The 16,465-nt window shown below is 45.3% G+C and overlaps 1 protein-coding gene across 1 annotated transcript; it reads right to left on the reverse strand.

Moving 5' to 3' along the window:
* Positions 1-1,967: 1,967 nt before the first annotated feature.
* klhdc3l (kelch domain containing 3-like) lies at positions 1,968-14,759 on the reverse strand. Its single transcript, XM_045707655.1, has 9 exons — positions 13,861-14,759; positions 11,084-11,309; positions 10,720-10,802; positions 10,507-10,585; positions 10,188-10,231; positions 9,726-9,846; positions 9,354-9,540; positions 2,973-3,080; positions 1,968-2,762 (listed from the first exon to the last, which is right to left on the reverse strand). The coding sequence occupies exons 2-9, from the start codon at positions 11,250-11,252 to the stop codon at positions 2,216-2,218; spliced, it is 1,338 nt and encodes a 445-aa protein (XP_045563611.1). The 5' UTR covers positions 11,253-11,309; positions 13,861-14,759; the 3' UTR covers positions 1,968-2,215.
* Positions 14,760-16,465: the final 1,706 nt, after the last annotated feature.

Below are 16,465 nucleotides of genomic sequence, written 5' to 3' on the forward strand. Positions count from 1 at the left end.
TAATAGAAAATGAAACAAAAGTGAAAAGTCACCCAGTAAAATACTACTTGAGTAAAAGTCTAAAAGTATTTGGTTTTAAATATACTTAAGTATCAAAAGTAAATGTAATTGCTAAAATATATACAATATTTCAAAACCAATGTGTTAATTGGGGATATTCTCCCTTTAGAAAAAATTAAATGAAACACCATTTTCACTAAGACAAAACATAAAAAAATGCAATATTTTTCAGTACAAACAATTTCATACTTAATAATGTGGTTTAACACTTGGTTTAACATTGACAACAATGTCATTTTTTTAACTATCTAAAACATAACACTTGGGAATATAGGTACAATGATAATTGTTTTGATTCTCTGCAAAATAGATTTGCTGAATTGTTTTCTTAAATCTGAACGATTATTCAGCTGAATTAACAAAGATTAAGATATGTACAGTATATTTGGGACTATGTTATGTGGACTAAATAACACCTTAGCATGGGAACGCTATACATCAACAGCTTCATCACACCCCCTCTTTGTGATACATTTCCATATAAATATATACATTTTTCTTTTAAATACAGTGGCTTGTGAAAGTATTCACCCCCTTGGAATTTTTCCTATTTTGTTGTCGTACAACCTGGAATTAAAATAGATTTTTGGGGGGGTTTGGATAATTTGATTTACACAACATGCCTACCACTTTGAAGATGCAAAATATGTTTTATTGTGAAACAAACAAGAAATAAGACAAAAAAAACGGAAAACTTGAGTGTGCATAACTATTCACCACCCCACCCCCAAAGTCAATACTTTGTAGAGACACTTTTTGCAGCAATTACAGCTGCAAGTTTCTTGTGGTATGTCTCTATAAGCATGGCACATCCAGCCACTGGGATTTTTGCCAATTCTTCAAGGCAAAACTGCTCCAGCTCCTTGAAGTTGGATGGGTTCTGCTGGTGTACCACAATCTTTAAGTCATACCACAGATTCTCAATAGGATTGAGGTCTGGGCTTTGACTAGGCCATTCCAAGACATTTAAATGTTTCCCCTTAAACCACTTGAGTGTTGATTTAGCAGTATGCTTAGGGTCATTTTCCTGCTGGAAGGTGAACCTCAATCCCAGTCTCAAATCTCTGGAAGACTGAAACAGGTTTCCCTCAAGAATTTCCCTGTATTTAGCGCCATCCATCATTCCTTCAATTCTGACCAGTTTCCCAGTCCCTGCCGATGAAAAACATCCCCACAGCATGATGCTGCCACCACCATGCTTCACTGTAGGGATGGTATTCTCGGGGTGATGAGAGGTGTCGGGTTTGCGCCAGACATAGCGTTTTCCTTAATGGCCAAAAAGCAACATTTTAGTCTCATCTGACCAGAGTACTGTCTTCCATATGTTTGGGGAGTCTTCCACATGCCTTTTGGCGAACACCAAATGTGTTTGCTTATTTTTTTTTTAAGCAATGGCTTTTTTCTGGCCACTCTTCCATAAAGCCCAGCTCTGTGGAGTGTGCAGCTTAAAGTGGTCCTATGGACAGATACTCCAATCTCCGCTGTGGAGCTTTGCAGCTCCTTCAGGGTTATCTTTGGTCTCTTTGTTGCCTCTCTAATTAATGCCCTACTTGCCTGGTCCATGAGTTTTGGTGGGCGGCCCTCTCTTGGCAGGTTTGTTGTGGTGCCATATTCTTTATATTTTTTATAATGGATTAAATGGTGCTCCGTGGGATGTTCAAAGTTTCAGATCTTTTTTTATAACCCAACCTTGATCTGTACTTCTCCACAACTTTGTCCCTGACCTGTTTGGAGAGCTCCTTGGTCTTCATTGTGCCGCTTGCTTGGTGGTGCCACTTGCTTAGTGGTGTTGCAGACTCTGGGGCCTTTCAGAACAGATGTGTATATATACTGAGATCATGTGACAGATCATGTGACACTTAGATTGCACACAGGTGGACTTTATTTAACTAATTATGTGACTTCTGAAGGTAATTGGTTGCACCAGATCTTATTTCTTTTTTTTTTTTTTTTTAAGAAGTAATTTTTTTCATTTCACTTCACCAATTTGGACTATTTTGTGTATGTCCATTACACGAAATCCCCCCCAGAATCTATTTAAATTACAGGTTGTAATGCAACAAAATAGGAAAAACGCTAAGGGGGATGAATACTTTTGCAAGGCACTGTAGTTTACAAAATGCCATCCCTCTCTCTCTGGGTCAGAGGTCAAAGCTCAGAGGTCAGCCAGTGTCATCTGCCACACAGAGATGACCGTGTGTCTAACTAAGGGCTTTCCCCCCAGCACCAGTAGCAAATCAGGCAGATTTTGTGCTATGCTCTCATGGCTCTCCTCTGGTTTACCTGAACCACCCTCCTCTATATTCTCACAGCTCCACTGCTTACTGAAGGCCTCCTGGTTCTCAAAGGTCAGACAGTTCCCAAACCGCTGAGCGTTATTCCCACTTAGACCATTACAATAGTCCTCCACTTCAGTCAATAGCTTCTCCGAGCTACTAAACGTCTCCAGCTCTATAGTGCCCTCTGTCTCTGAAGAGGATGGGAAGCATTTGTTCTTGAACGGCCGTATCTTGCTGTCAAGTATGTTTCTGATGGTGGTGCTGGGGGTCAGGGTGGTGCTGGTGGTGGTGTTGGTGGTGGTGGTCACGGCAGGCTGGTAGCTAGGGCCCAGGCCAGCACAGCAGTGGTAGATCCTGTGGGGAGGTGGGTTGGAGCCGGGTAGCACGGCTAGCTTCCCCCAGGTCTGGGTGGTGAAGCTGTACCTGTGGATAAAAAGCATCTGCTAAATGGCATATCTTATATTATTATATATTCAATGTAGCTTGCTTTAGCAAGCACACTCTAGATATTTCTCTTACTTCTGACTTATAGTTATTACTATTATTTAGGATGCAATTTCTCTTACACCATTTACGATAGAAACTTCATTCAAAATGTGAAGAGTGACTCAGGTCTGAATGGTGAAGCTGTACCTCCATAGACAGCTCCTGGGTGTGTGCTGGCTCTCTCCTCCTCCAAACAGAAGCATGCTGTCCCTGTAGGCCACAGTTGAGTGGCCCACCAGCTTAGAGGGGCCTGATCTGTATAACACATCCACAGGACAGACAGGAAGGAAGGAAAAACAACACAACGCATTGTTAAACAAGCGACACAATTAATCTATTGTTAGTTTTTTTGCTTCATGTGGAAAAGATAACATCACTTAGATTGTTGATTTACTTAACCTCTATGGGCTAGGCGGGACGAATTCGTCCCACCTACGTAACAGCCACTTGAAGCCTGTGGCGCGATTTTCAAAACCTTAAAAATCCTATTACTTCAATTTCTCAAACATATGACTATTTTACAGCTATTTAAAGACAAGACTCTCGTTAATCTAACCACACTGTCCGATTTCAAAAAGGCTTTACAACGAAAGCAAAAAATTAGATTATGTCAGCAGAGTACCAAGCCAGAAATAATCAGACACCCATTTTTCAAGCTAGCATATAATGTCACCAAAACCCAGAAGACAGCTAAATGCAGCACTCACCTTTGATGATCTTCATCAGATGACAACCCTAGGACATTATGTTATACAATACATGCATGTTTTGTTCAATCAAGTTCATATTTATATCAAAAACCAGCTTTTTACATTAGCATGTGACGTTCAGAACTAGCATACCCCCCGCAAACTTCCGGGGAATTTGCTAACATTTTACTAAATTACTCACGATAAACGTTCACAAAAAGCATAACAATTATTTTAAGAATTATAGATACAGACCTCCTCTATGCACTCGATATGTCCGATTTTAAAATAGCTTTTTGGTGAAAGCACATTTTGCAATATTCTAAGTACATAGCCCAGGCATCACGGGCTAGCTATTTAGACACCCGGCAAGTTTAGCACTCACCATAATCATATTTACTATTATAAAAGTTTGATTACCTTTTGTTGTCTTCGTCAGAATGCACTCCCAGGACTGCTACTTCAATAACAAATGTTGGTTTGGTCCAAAATAATCCATCGTTATATCCGAATAGCGGCGTTTTGTTCGTGCGTTCCAGACACTATCCGAAATGGTAAAGAAGGGTCGTGCGCATGGCGCAATTCGTGACAAAAAAATTCTAAATATTCCATTACCGTACTTCGAAGCATGTCAACCGCTGTTTAAAATCAATTTTTACGCCATTTTTCTCGTAGAAAAGCGATAATATTCCGACAGGGAATCTCCTTTTCAGCAAACAGAGGAAAAAATCACAAAGGCGGGGGCGGTCGGGTCACGCGCCTAAGCCCAGAGTCCCTTGATCGGCCACTTGAGAAAGGCGATAATGTGTTTCAGCCTGGGGCTGGGATGACGACATTCTGTTTTTTCCCGGGTTCTGAGCGCCTATGGACGACGTAAGAAGTGTCACGTTAGAGCAGAGATCCTTAGTAAAAGATAGAGATGGAAAAGAAGTTCAAGAAATGGTCAGACAGGCCACTTTCTGTAAAGGAATCTCTCAGGTTTTGACCTGCCATTTGAGTTCTGTTATACTCACAGACACCATTCAAACAGTTTTAGAAACTTTAGGGTGTTTTCTATCCATATGTAATAAGTATATGCATATTCTAGTTACTGGGTAGGAGTGGTAACCAGATTAAATCGGGTATGTTTTTTATCCAGCCGTGTCAATACTGCCCCCTAGCCCTAACAGGTTAATGTGCTGTGTATACATAACTGCACAATCAAAATTATTTATTCAAACATAACAATTGATAGTGAATGATGATAGAGGTTTGTGAGAGGTTAATGCTACAGGTTAAGCAAATTAATCTGGTCACTAGACGCCAGATAACATTGTCTGGTTTCAGCTGTTTTGCATTTCCTGTTGAGAGTAGAAACGCTGAACAAATTGCCACACAAAATAATTGAGCCCATAAAGAGAAATTATAATTGACATGATTGTCACGACTTCCACCGAAGTCGTTTCCACTCCTTGTTCGGGCGGTGTTCGGCGGTCGGCGTCACCGGTCACGTCTTTTCCACCTGCGGCAGGGGACGAGGAGTGCTCAGGAGTTCGCCATGGACTTTCGGACCCTGGCCTCCGGAGCGGGATGGAACGACAGGGCCCTGATTGACCACTATCGCTGCAGTTTGCGCGAGGACGTCCACGAGAGTTGGCTTGCAAGGACACCACCCTTAACTTCGACCAGCTGGTGGACCTGTCCATTTGGCTGGATAACCTGCTGGCTACCCTTGGACGTACAGATCGGGGTCTGTTGGTTCCATCCCCCAACACCACCGCTCCGTTGCCCATGGAGTTGGGAGGTGCTGCGCTCAGGGAGACCGGAGGAGGTTCCGTCTCGTGCACCATCTGTGGCCGCAGAGGTCACACTGCCGGTTGGTGCCGGGTTGGTTCCTCTGGGGGTCGAGGCAGCAGGCAGGGCACTCTGGTGTCACCCCAGGTGAGAAGGCATCATTCTCACCCAGAGCCCTCTGTTGCACACATGTTTTTGTTCGTCACTTTTCCTGAGTTTTCCCCGCATTCCCAGCATAAGGCGCTCGTCGATTCAGGCGCGGCTGGGAATTTTATTGACAGATCATTTGCTCATAGTTTAGGGATCCCCATCCTTCCTGTGGCTACACCCTTCCCAGTTCACACCTTAGATAGTCAACCATTAGGGTCAGGGTTGATTAGGGAGGCCACCGCTCCTCTGGGCATGGTGACGCAGGGGGTTCACGGAGAGAATCAGTCTCTTTCTCATTGACTCTCCTGCGTTTCCCGTGGTGCTAGGCCTACCCTGGTTAGCTTGTCATGACCCCACTGTTTCATGGCTACGGAGGGCTCTCACGGGGTGGTCGCGAGAGTGCTCGGGAAGGTGTTTAGGGGTTTCCGTAGGTGCTACTACGGTGGAAAGTCCAGACCAGGTCTCCACCGTGCGCATTCCCCCCGAATATGCCGATTTGGCTCTCGCCTTCTCCAAAAAGAAGGCGACTCAATTACCACCCCATCGACGGGGGGATTGTGCGATAAATCTCCTGGTAGACGCTGCCCTTCCCAGGAGTCACATGTATCCTCTGTCACAGGCAGAGACGGTGGCTATGGAAACATATGTCTCCGAATCCTTGCGTCAGGGGTAAATTCGGTCCTCCGCTTCCCCAGCCTCCTCGAGTTTATTTTTTGTGGAGGGAGGTCTGCACCCGTGTATTGACTATCAAGGCCTTAATCAGATAACTGTGAGGTACAGTTTCCCACTACCTCTTATCGCCACGGCGATTGAGTCAATGCACAGGGCGCGCTTCTTCACCAAACTTGATCTCAGGAGTGCTTACAACCTGGTGCGTATCTGGGAGGGAGACGAGTGGAAGACTGTGTTTAGTACGACCTCAAGGCATTATGAGTACCTTGTCATGCCGTACAGGTTGATGAAAGCTCCATCAGTCTTCCAAGCCTTTGTAGACAAGATTTTCAGGGACCTGCAGGGGCAGGGTGTAGTGCTGTATATTGATGACATTCTGATATACTCCGCTACACGTGCTGAACATGTGTCCCTGCTGCTCAGGGTGCTTGGTCGACTGTTGGAGCATGACCTGTATGCCAAGGCTGAGAAATGTCTGTTCTTTCAACAGTCCGTCTCCTTCCTAGGGTACCGCATTTCCACGATGGAGAGTGACCGCATCTCAGCCGTGCGTAATTGGCCGACTCCCACCACGGTAAAGGAGGTGCAGCGGTTTCTAGGTTTGCCAATTACTACTGGAGGTTTATCCGGGGTTTTGGTCAGGTAGCGGCTCCCATTATCTCACTGCTGAAGGGGGGACCGGTGCGTTTGCCGTGGTCGGCTGAGGCGGACAGGGCCTTTGGTCACCTGAGGGCTCTGTTTACCTCAGCTCCCGTGCTGGCCCATCCGGATCCCTCTTTGGCATTCATAGTGGAGGTGGACGCATCCGGGGCTGGGATAGGAGCCGTGCTCTCTCAGCGCTCGGGTACGCCACCGAAGCTCCGCCCCTGTGCCTTCTTTTCGAGGAAGCTCAGCCCGGCAGAGCGAAACTATGACATGGGGGACCGGGAGCTGTTGGCTGTCGTCAAGGCTTTGAAGGCGTGGAGACATTGGCTTGAGGGGGCTAAACACCCTTTTCTCATCTGGACTGACCACTGCAATATGGAGTACATCCGGGCGGTGAGGAGACTGAACCCTCGCCAGGCAAGGTGGGCCATGTTTTTCACCCGTTTTGTTTTCACCCTTTCTTACAGACCAGGTTCCCAGAACTGTAAGGCAGACGCACTGTCCCGGCTGTATGACACAGAGGAACGGCCCATGGATCCCACCCCCATACTTCCGGCCTCTTGCCTGGTGACGCCGGTAGTGTGGGAGCTGGACGCGGACATTGAGCAGGCGTTGCGTGCTGAGCCCGCTCCCCTCCAGTGTCCCGCTCTGCTGTCCGTGACCGGCTGATCTATTGGGCCCACACGTCACCCTCCTCTGGTCATCCAGGCATCGGTTGGACAGTGCGCTGTCTTAGTGGGAAGTACTGGTGGCCCACTTTGGCTAAGGACGTGAGGGTGTATGTTTCCTCCTGCTCGGTGTGCGCCCAGTGTAAGGCTCATAGGCACCTGCCCAGAGGTAAGCTACACCCCTTACCCGTTCCACAGCGGCCATGGTCACACCTGTCGATCGATTTCCTGACCGATCTTCCCCCATCACAGGGAAACACCACGATCCTGGTTGTTGTGGATCATTTCTCTAAGTCCTGCCATCTCCTCCCGCTGCCCGGTCTCCCTACGGCCCTACAGACTGCGGAGGCTTTGTTAACACACGTCTTCCGGCACTATGGGGTGCCTGAGGACATAGTGTCTGATCGGGGTCCCCAGTTCACTTCGAGGGTCTGGAGGGCGTTCATGGAGCGTCTGGGGGTCTAGATCATCCTTACCTCGGGTTTTCACCCCGAGAGTAATGGGCAGGTGGAGAGAGTAAACCAGGATGTGGGTAGGTTTCTGAGGTCTAATTGCCAGGACCGGCCGGGGGAGTGGGCAGCGTTCGTGCCCTGGGCAGAGATGGCCCAGAACTCGCTCCGCAACTCCTCCACTAACCTCTCCCCCTTCCAGTGCGTACTGGGGTATCAGCCGGTTCTGGCTCCTTGGCATCAGAGTCAGACCGAGGCTCCTGCGGTGGACAACTGGTTCCAGCACGCGGAGGAAACATGGGACGCCGCCCATGTTCACCTTCAGCATGCCGTGCTGTGCCAGAAAGGCCGGCAGAGACCCCGGTGTTCGCACCGGGGGACCGGGTCTGGCTCTCGACCCGAAACCTGCCCCTCTGCCTGCACTGCCGGAAGCTGAAGTCCTGAGGAGACTGATCGAGGTGAGTTACAGGTTACAACTTCCCCCAGATTACCGTTTTAACCCCTCGTTTCATGTGTCTCTCCTCAGGCCGGTGGTGGCTGGCCCGCTCCAGGAGTCTGAGGTGCGGGAGGTTCCTCCGCCCCCTCGATAACGACATCGTTCGATCCATACTGGATTCGAGACGTCGGGCGAGGGGCCTTCAGTACCTCGTGGACTGGGAGGGGTACGGTCCGGAGGAGAGATGCTGGGTTCCGGTGGAGGACGTGTTGGACCCTTCAATGCTGTGGGAGTTCCACCGTCTCCGTCCGGATCGCCCTGCACCTCGCCCTCCGGGTCGTCTCCGAGGCCGGTGTCGGCGCTATGCTGGGGCCGTGCGTCAAGGGGGGGTACTGTCACGACTTCCACCGAAGTCGTTTCCTCTCCTTGTTCGGGCGGTGTTCGGCGGTCAGCGTCACCGGTCTTCTAGCCATCGTCGATCCACTTTTCATTTTCCATTTGTTTTGTCTTGTTTTCTTACACACCTGGTTTCCATTTCCATCATTAATTGTTGTGTATTTAACCCTCTGTTCCCCCCATGTCCTTGTGTGGAATTGTTTGTTTGTAAGTGCTTGTACGCTATGTTACTGGTGCGCGTTGGGTTTTGTACCCATGTAGGTTTCTTTTTGTATTGCCGTGGGTTTTTGAATTAAAACTGCTCCGGCTATTACCTATCTCTGCTCTCCTGCGTCTGACTTCACTGCCACCAGTTCCGCAACCCTTACAATGATATTGCCGTCCATAAGGCTGTTGAGGTTGTCAGTGCATGAAACAGACCTGGGTCAAATACATTATCTCAAATACTTTCAAATACTTGACCGGAACTTGATTTAGCTTACCCAGTACAATGGAACCAATGGAATGGTCCTAAAAGTGTCCTCCATAAGGGTATTGAAAGTTGTTAGTGCCTGAACTCTATTTTCATAGATCTGTAGTATCCAGTGAAATCCCAGAGGCAGAGAGAGATAGAGACAGAGACAAATAAAGAGGGAGCAGAGATCACTCACGTGGCATTGAGACAGCTCCAGGAATGACTGGTAGAGTTCCATCTCCACAGATCCCTCTGCTCCCTCAGGCCTCTCAGACCCCCGAACAGGTACATGCAGTCCAGGTGGGTCATGGCAGAGTGGCTGTGTCTGGGACCAGGACCCACCTCTGTCTGGGTACAGTCCAGCAGGGACCACAACATTGTGTCTGACACACACATGGATGGACACACACACCCCCAAGACAGTGTTAAGTGAAGTGTTGGTAAATTCAAAACATATTCCAGTCATGACATCATTATTGTTTTCTCTGGAAATGTGACGGCAATGCGTTGTTATTAAATGATAATCACGAAAACCAAATTATATATCCATACAAAACGTCTAACTCACCAAATTCTAACTTCCAAAACTCCTGTGATGAGGCTCTCATGTCAATGTATCCTCCGTAGATGTACATGGCAGAGCTAAACACCACGGCACTGTGGCCCTTCCTGTTGACTGGCACCTGATTCTGTTAACATGTTAGCATATGGACGGCCATGAGGGATGTCATCAATATCAGTACAAAGCATGGGAACCGTACTTGATCAGCTACTACTATTAATCATGCTATGGGCCAGTTAATAGAGCTGCCATATGTTGTTACATTTAGTTAATCAACTGATTATGTTTTTCATTAATTGCAGTTAAAACCGTACTTGATATGAGAGGGTATACAAATGAATATGTACTGTTCTTTTAATAATTTATAGTGGTGCATTTGTGCGAGTGCAAGCTGTGTACAATGAGCATGGTTACATTATCACTCTCAATTTCCCTGGTATGTGGAGTATTTACTTTTACATTACATACCTGAGGGGGGTTCCTTTCCTGCCAGGACACCCACTGCTCTTTCACTGCAAGAGATATGAGAAAGGACACTGACAACTGTGCAGGACTCACATAGAAACAAAGGCAGAATGGCAGCTTTTCTTTGCCGTCACTCCCTATGAGAACTGTGAGCTAGTACCAACTTTTTAAGTTGTCAGGTAGGATTTTAAATGCCAGATGCAAGTTTTAACATGTTTTAACACTTCTTTGTTGTGAGGAGTATACGTGTTTTGGATGTTGTTGGATCAGTATGATTGTGTCAGTAGTTATTGAGGTGTATGTGGCCCACAGTGGATTTTACCAATATCAAACACCCAGAGGGGGGTTTTCCATATAGTGTACGCAGAATCAATCATTCCACCGAAGACATACAGAACACCCTGTAAAGATAATGATTTACAATCAACATTGAGCTACATGAAGCCTACCATGTACAGCAATGCTAAGCAGTCTGAGATACAATGACATTGATATTATCTTGATATAACCATACAGATGACAGATAAAACCCTACCTGATGGGCCACCATGGAATGTTCCTGAAGCTCCTCAGGTGCTGCCTCACAGCTACAGTCCAACTCTGTCCACTCATTGCGTACTACATAGACACACACAGTGGTTACGTCCATACCCACATTCCTAATGCGTAACAACATCACTGTATAACACTGTTATAACATGATTGAATCACAGTCTGCATAACTGACATACAGTTTGTAGCAGACCAGGTCAGAATATAAACAAAGTTATAATAATTATGACTTAGAAAAAGTATAGTGTATCTGACACTTACTCATCTTGGAATGAACTTAGAAGAAAATATTGCCTGCATGCTGGCCAGCTATATTAACAGCCTGTCACCAGAGACTAGTCACTTACCAACATTATACCTCCAGAAGTCCCTGAGCGAGTGGCTCTCCCTCCCTCCCAACACAAAGACACTGCCCCCGAAGGAGCAGCAGGCGTGCTTGTAGCGTTCACATGGTGCAGGGCCACTCTGAGGCAGTACGGTCCACAGGCTGGGGCTGCTACTGCTCCTCCGGCTCATACTAGGGCAACCTCAATCTCAGCTGTCATTGGGCTGCTATTCTCCTCAGGAAAACGACTGCATAGTGAAGAATAGGGCACAGCAACACTAGTTGTCAACCACTAACCACTACGGGTGTCATGTGACTGTTCTCCTCAGTTGTTGTCTTTGGAAAGAGATTCAATGGACACAGTGAAGAAAGCTTTAACCAAAACAGTTAGTGTGAATTCGAATTCCCCTGCAGCTGTAAGAAAAAAAAAGTTAAATGAACTATTATCCTCAGGAAAAAACTAAGAGTGAGGTTTGTGATGTCATGCTTCTCTCTGGGGGGAATGGACAAAGTCGGCCACCACCACACTCCATTATGTTGCCAACGTATTGATGACAGTCCTACACAGACACAGTTGCCAAGACAGCATTTGTTGTTGCTGCTGAAGTATGCTTGTGTGCTCATCTGACACCCTCTACAGGCAGAGCACCTGACTCTGAGTCAACTACAGAGCCCCTGACTCTGTGGGTAAGGCAGCGAGGAGACCCTCCCTATGCAGGCAACATATTAATTATTGTAACTCCTCACAGGCTATATAATAGCCTGAGCCTATATCTGTTATGTTGTCTTGCCAACTTTGCCAGGCCAAACATACACAGCAAAATTAGATCTGGGACCAGGCTAACTGTATACAAGTACTTCCTTATATAATCAGAACAGTCAGCTTCATACCCAAAAAGAGACATTTTCCTTAGTACTTTGTATGGTTTTTGTGTATTCATAATACATGTGTATATTCATTTGTATAGTACAAACAAGCAACAAGTAACCAAAGCAACAGTACACATGTTGTCACCACGAATGATGCAGCTCCCCCTTGGCCCAATCAGTGTACTTTTGTAAATGCGAATCTCTATGGCAAGACATATTATTCACCCAAGTTTCATCAACATTGGGCCAGTGCTGTCTGAGATATCGCATGTGACTAACGTACTAACGACAGTATTATAAACTCAGCCTGTCTTTTCAAACTTCCTGGTAGTTGCCATGAGAGAAAAAGTACCTTTCAGAATGACTGTTCAGGACCTTTAACATATTTATTTAAAACATTTTTGGAAGGAAAACTATTTCACTCATATTGTAATTAATTCTAGATCATATTTCATAGAAATCTGGAAACACTGGAGAGTTATTTTAAAAGGTTGACTTTGGGGGAAAAAAAACTAACAAAGGCTTTAAACTGTATAACGGATAAATGCACCATATCAGGTCATTTAATGGTTACATTTTTTTTTAAGAATACGATATTTTGCTACGGTAGTGCCATTTCTTACTGATCTCTGTCCAAAAATAAATAATGTGAAATGACATCAACACATACTGGAGGAGTTACTGGCTAGCTACAAGTGGCTAGCTTGGCTAATGAACTAGCTAGGTTAGTCACAGCCTTCATGACCAGAATGACACATTGATGAACCACCAAAGGCACACCTCATTTCAGTAAAAAGAATTCAAAAGGAGGAGTTGGATCGTTTTTTTGTGCCCAAAGTCGACAGTTAAAGCTAATTTCCTGCAATTCTTCACATTTTGCCACTGCTTATGACATGTTCATATGCTATCTGGGGGGCCCCCAACCTCAAGGTTGTTTTTGTGTTCTAAAAAGAAAGTAGGTAATTGGGAGCAGCACCTACCTTCCTCTATCTTGAATTAAGAATTTAGATCATTGCAAATGAGTCAATATGATGACATTGATTAAATTGAGAAGCATAAACACAGCCCCATGACTGTGTGAAGGCCTACCCTATGTGAACAGGAAATTATATAGTTCATTCCTTCACTGATATTCTATTCTATTCTTCTATCTCAACTGTTTTCAAGTGATTTTCTGAAGGCTTCTATTTCTCTGTTCAATCAACTAGACTACCCTGATTAGAAAGGTTTGGATTAAGAAAGGTGCATTGCAATGTTATTACAAACTACAAAGCACAAACTATTATTACATTGTTATTAAGAAATCGAAGGAATAGTCAGATCATGGAAAAATACAGGTTTGACATCTCTGGAAGAGAACGTCTAGGAGGGCCACGTGACCGTTATTTCAGCACTCAGCGCCCGCTATTTCACTCTGTGCCTGTTTCTTACCACATTCTTCCTACTGACTTTACAGTTCCATGCTGTTATAGGCTACTACAACCTAGTCAGTAAAATTAAAAGTACGCTTACATCTCAAGATGTAGCCTAGGATACTTATTCTACAAATATCCTTTGCCTAGGCTACTACATACAGTACATTACATTAAGTGTCTTTTCCAGAAGAGAAACTCACAAGTGACAAAAGTTTAGCTACAATGTGAGCACGGTCACTGGCCAGAAACGTTTCACTGTGTAAAATAAAATGAATATGGCATTAGAATAATTGTTGGTTTCATTGTGGAAATATATAATTATAAAACCCTTACGAAAAATAAACCAAAACCACTATTTCAATAGCTAATAAAAAGGTCATGTATTTTATTTTCCTTTTAGGCTACATTTTACTAGGCTACATAACCTACACAGCTAAAGCTGAACTCACTTACTGCATCGTTGAATAGTCTATACATTGAAAATGTAAAGTTACATCATAGAAAATAAAATTACCGATTAGATAGCCGATATCTCACCCGTTCCTCTTCATTGGGTTTTGCTGCGCCGCTGTGATCATCCGGGCTTTGAAGAGCATTTCAGAAGGAGGGGCATATTGTGGTTTGAGCAGGAAGTGTGGGTGTTTCTCTAGATTGAAAAATGAGAAACTTTTCCCCAGCACTGGAGAAAGCACGTGATAGTAGACTACTATTTGCACTTACATATTACAGTCAATTGTAAATGTTTCCCTCTCAGTGCAATCTGCATATGTCCACTTTATTACTATAGGCTACTATGACATAAGGAGAAAAAGATAAGAAGCACGAGTTAGGCCACTATGAAAAGCATGTGATTGTTTATGATATCGAATTATTCCATTCAAACTTGGCCTTGAACCTATACAAAGTTATTATTGCATACTGTCTATGACAATTAGGTGATATATATTCCTTATCAAAATGCCAGCTCAGTGGGATATTTTCTGTTACTGTAAAACTATCCCCCCAAAAATGATATCCAAAATTATTTGTGAAATCTTATCTGTTGGCTCCATAATTAGAATTGGCCCTCAAATCTGTAAATTAAGGACAAAGAGCTGGCTTTAATGTACTGTTCCGTATTACATTTTCAAACATAATAGACTTGGGGGGATTAAGAGTAATATTTGTACTTGTTATATTCTCCTGTAATAAAAGGTCACAGGATTTTTGTATTGTTTGCTATGGCATATACACTGAGTATACCAAACATTAGGAACACATTCCTAATATTGAGTTGCACCCCTCAGTTCTGCACTGAGGTCAAGTGAGCCGACACTTGCAAAACGAGGTCAAGCCATCCGCACGTTTCCAGTTTACAGTATTGCGATTTTTCTGGTAGGGAAACTGAGTCGGATGCATGCTCATGCACAGACAGAGACGATATAGCTACAAATAATTCCAATTAAACACTTTGAAGCACACGTAGTCAGTATTCCATAATCAAAATGATACAAAATCATGTATTTCATTTTTGCGCCTTATAAAACATTTCTTTGATATCACGATTAGAGTGAGGCTGTAGAAGCTGCAGTAGCATAACGGTGATGCTGTTTAGGAAATATACTGCTCAAAAAAATAAAGGGAACACTTAAACAACACAATGTAACCCCAAGTCAATCACACTTCTGTGAAATCAAACTGTCCACTTAGGAAGCAACACTGATTGACAATACATTTCACATGCTGTTGTGCAAATTGAATAGACAACAGGTGGAAATGATAGGCAATTAGCAAGACACCCCCAATAAAGGAGTGGTTCTGCAGGTAGTGACCACAGAACACTTCTCAGTTCCTATGCTTCCTGGCTGATGTTTTGGTCACTTTTGAATGCTGGCGGTGCTTTCACTCTAGTGGTAGCATGAGACGGAGTCTACAACCCACACAAGTGGCTCAGGTAGTGCAGCTCATCCAGGATGGCACATCAATGCGAGCTGTGGCAAGAAGGTTTGCCGTGTCTGTCAGCGTAGTGTCCAGAGCATGGAGGCGCTACCAGGAGACAGGCCAGTACATCAGGAGACGTGGAGGAGGCCGTAGGAGGGCAACAACCCAGCAGCAGGACCGCTACCTCCGCCTTTGTGCAAGGAGGAGCAGGAGGAGCACTGCCAGAGCCCTGCAAAATGACCTCCAGCAGGCCACAAATGTGCATGTGTCTGCTCAAACGGTCAGAAACAGACTCCATGAGGGTGGTATGAGGGCCCGACGTCCACAGGTGGGGGTTGTGCTTACAGCCCAATACCGTGCAGGACGTTTGGCATTTGCCAGAGAACACCAAGATTGGCAAATTCGCCACTGGCGCCCTGTGCTCTTCACAGATGAAAGCAGGTTCACAATGAGCACATGTGACAAACGTGACAGAGTCTGGAGACGCCGTGGAGAACATTCTGCTGCCTACAACATCCTCCAGCATGACCGGTTTGGCAGTGGGTCAGTCATGGTGTGGGGTGGCATTTCTTTGGGGGGCCGCACAGCCCTCCATCTGCTCACCAGAGGTAGCCTGACTGCCATTAGGTACCGAGATGAGATCCTCAGACCCCTTGTGAGACCATATGCTGGTGTGGTTGGCCCTGGGTTCCTCCTAATGCAAGACAATGCTAGACCTCATGTGGCTGGAGTGTGTCAGCAGTTCCTGCAAGAGGAAGGCATTGATGCTATGGACTGGCCCGCCCGTTCCCCAGACCTGAATCCAATTGAGCACATCTGGGACATCATGTCTTGCTCCATCCACCAACGCCACGTTGCACCACAGACTGTCCAGGAGTTGGCGAATGCTTTAGTCCAGGTCTGGGAGGAGATCCCTCAGGAGACCATCCGCCACCTCACCAGGAGCATGCCCAGGCGTTGTAGGGAGGTCATACAGGCACGTGGAGGCCACACACACTACTGAGCCTCATTTTGACTTGTTTTAAGGACATTACATCAAAGTTGGATCAGCCTGTAGTATGGTTTTCCACTTTCATTTTGAGTGTGACTCCAAATCCAGACCTCCATGGGTTGATAAATTGGATTTCCATTGATTGTGTTATTTTAGTGTTCCCTTTATTTTTTTGAGCAGTGTATTAAATTGTTAACCTGTTATAATT

Source organism: Salmo salar, chromosome ssa25, assembly GCF_905237065.1.
Source record: "Salmo salar chromosome ssa25, Ssal_v3.1, whole genome shotgun sequence".
Classification (NCBI taxonomy): Eukaryota; Metazoa; Chordata; class Actinopteri; order Salmoniformes; family Salmonidae; genus Salmo; species Salmo salar.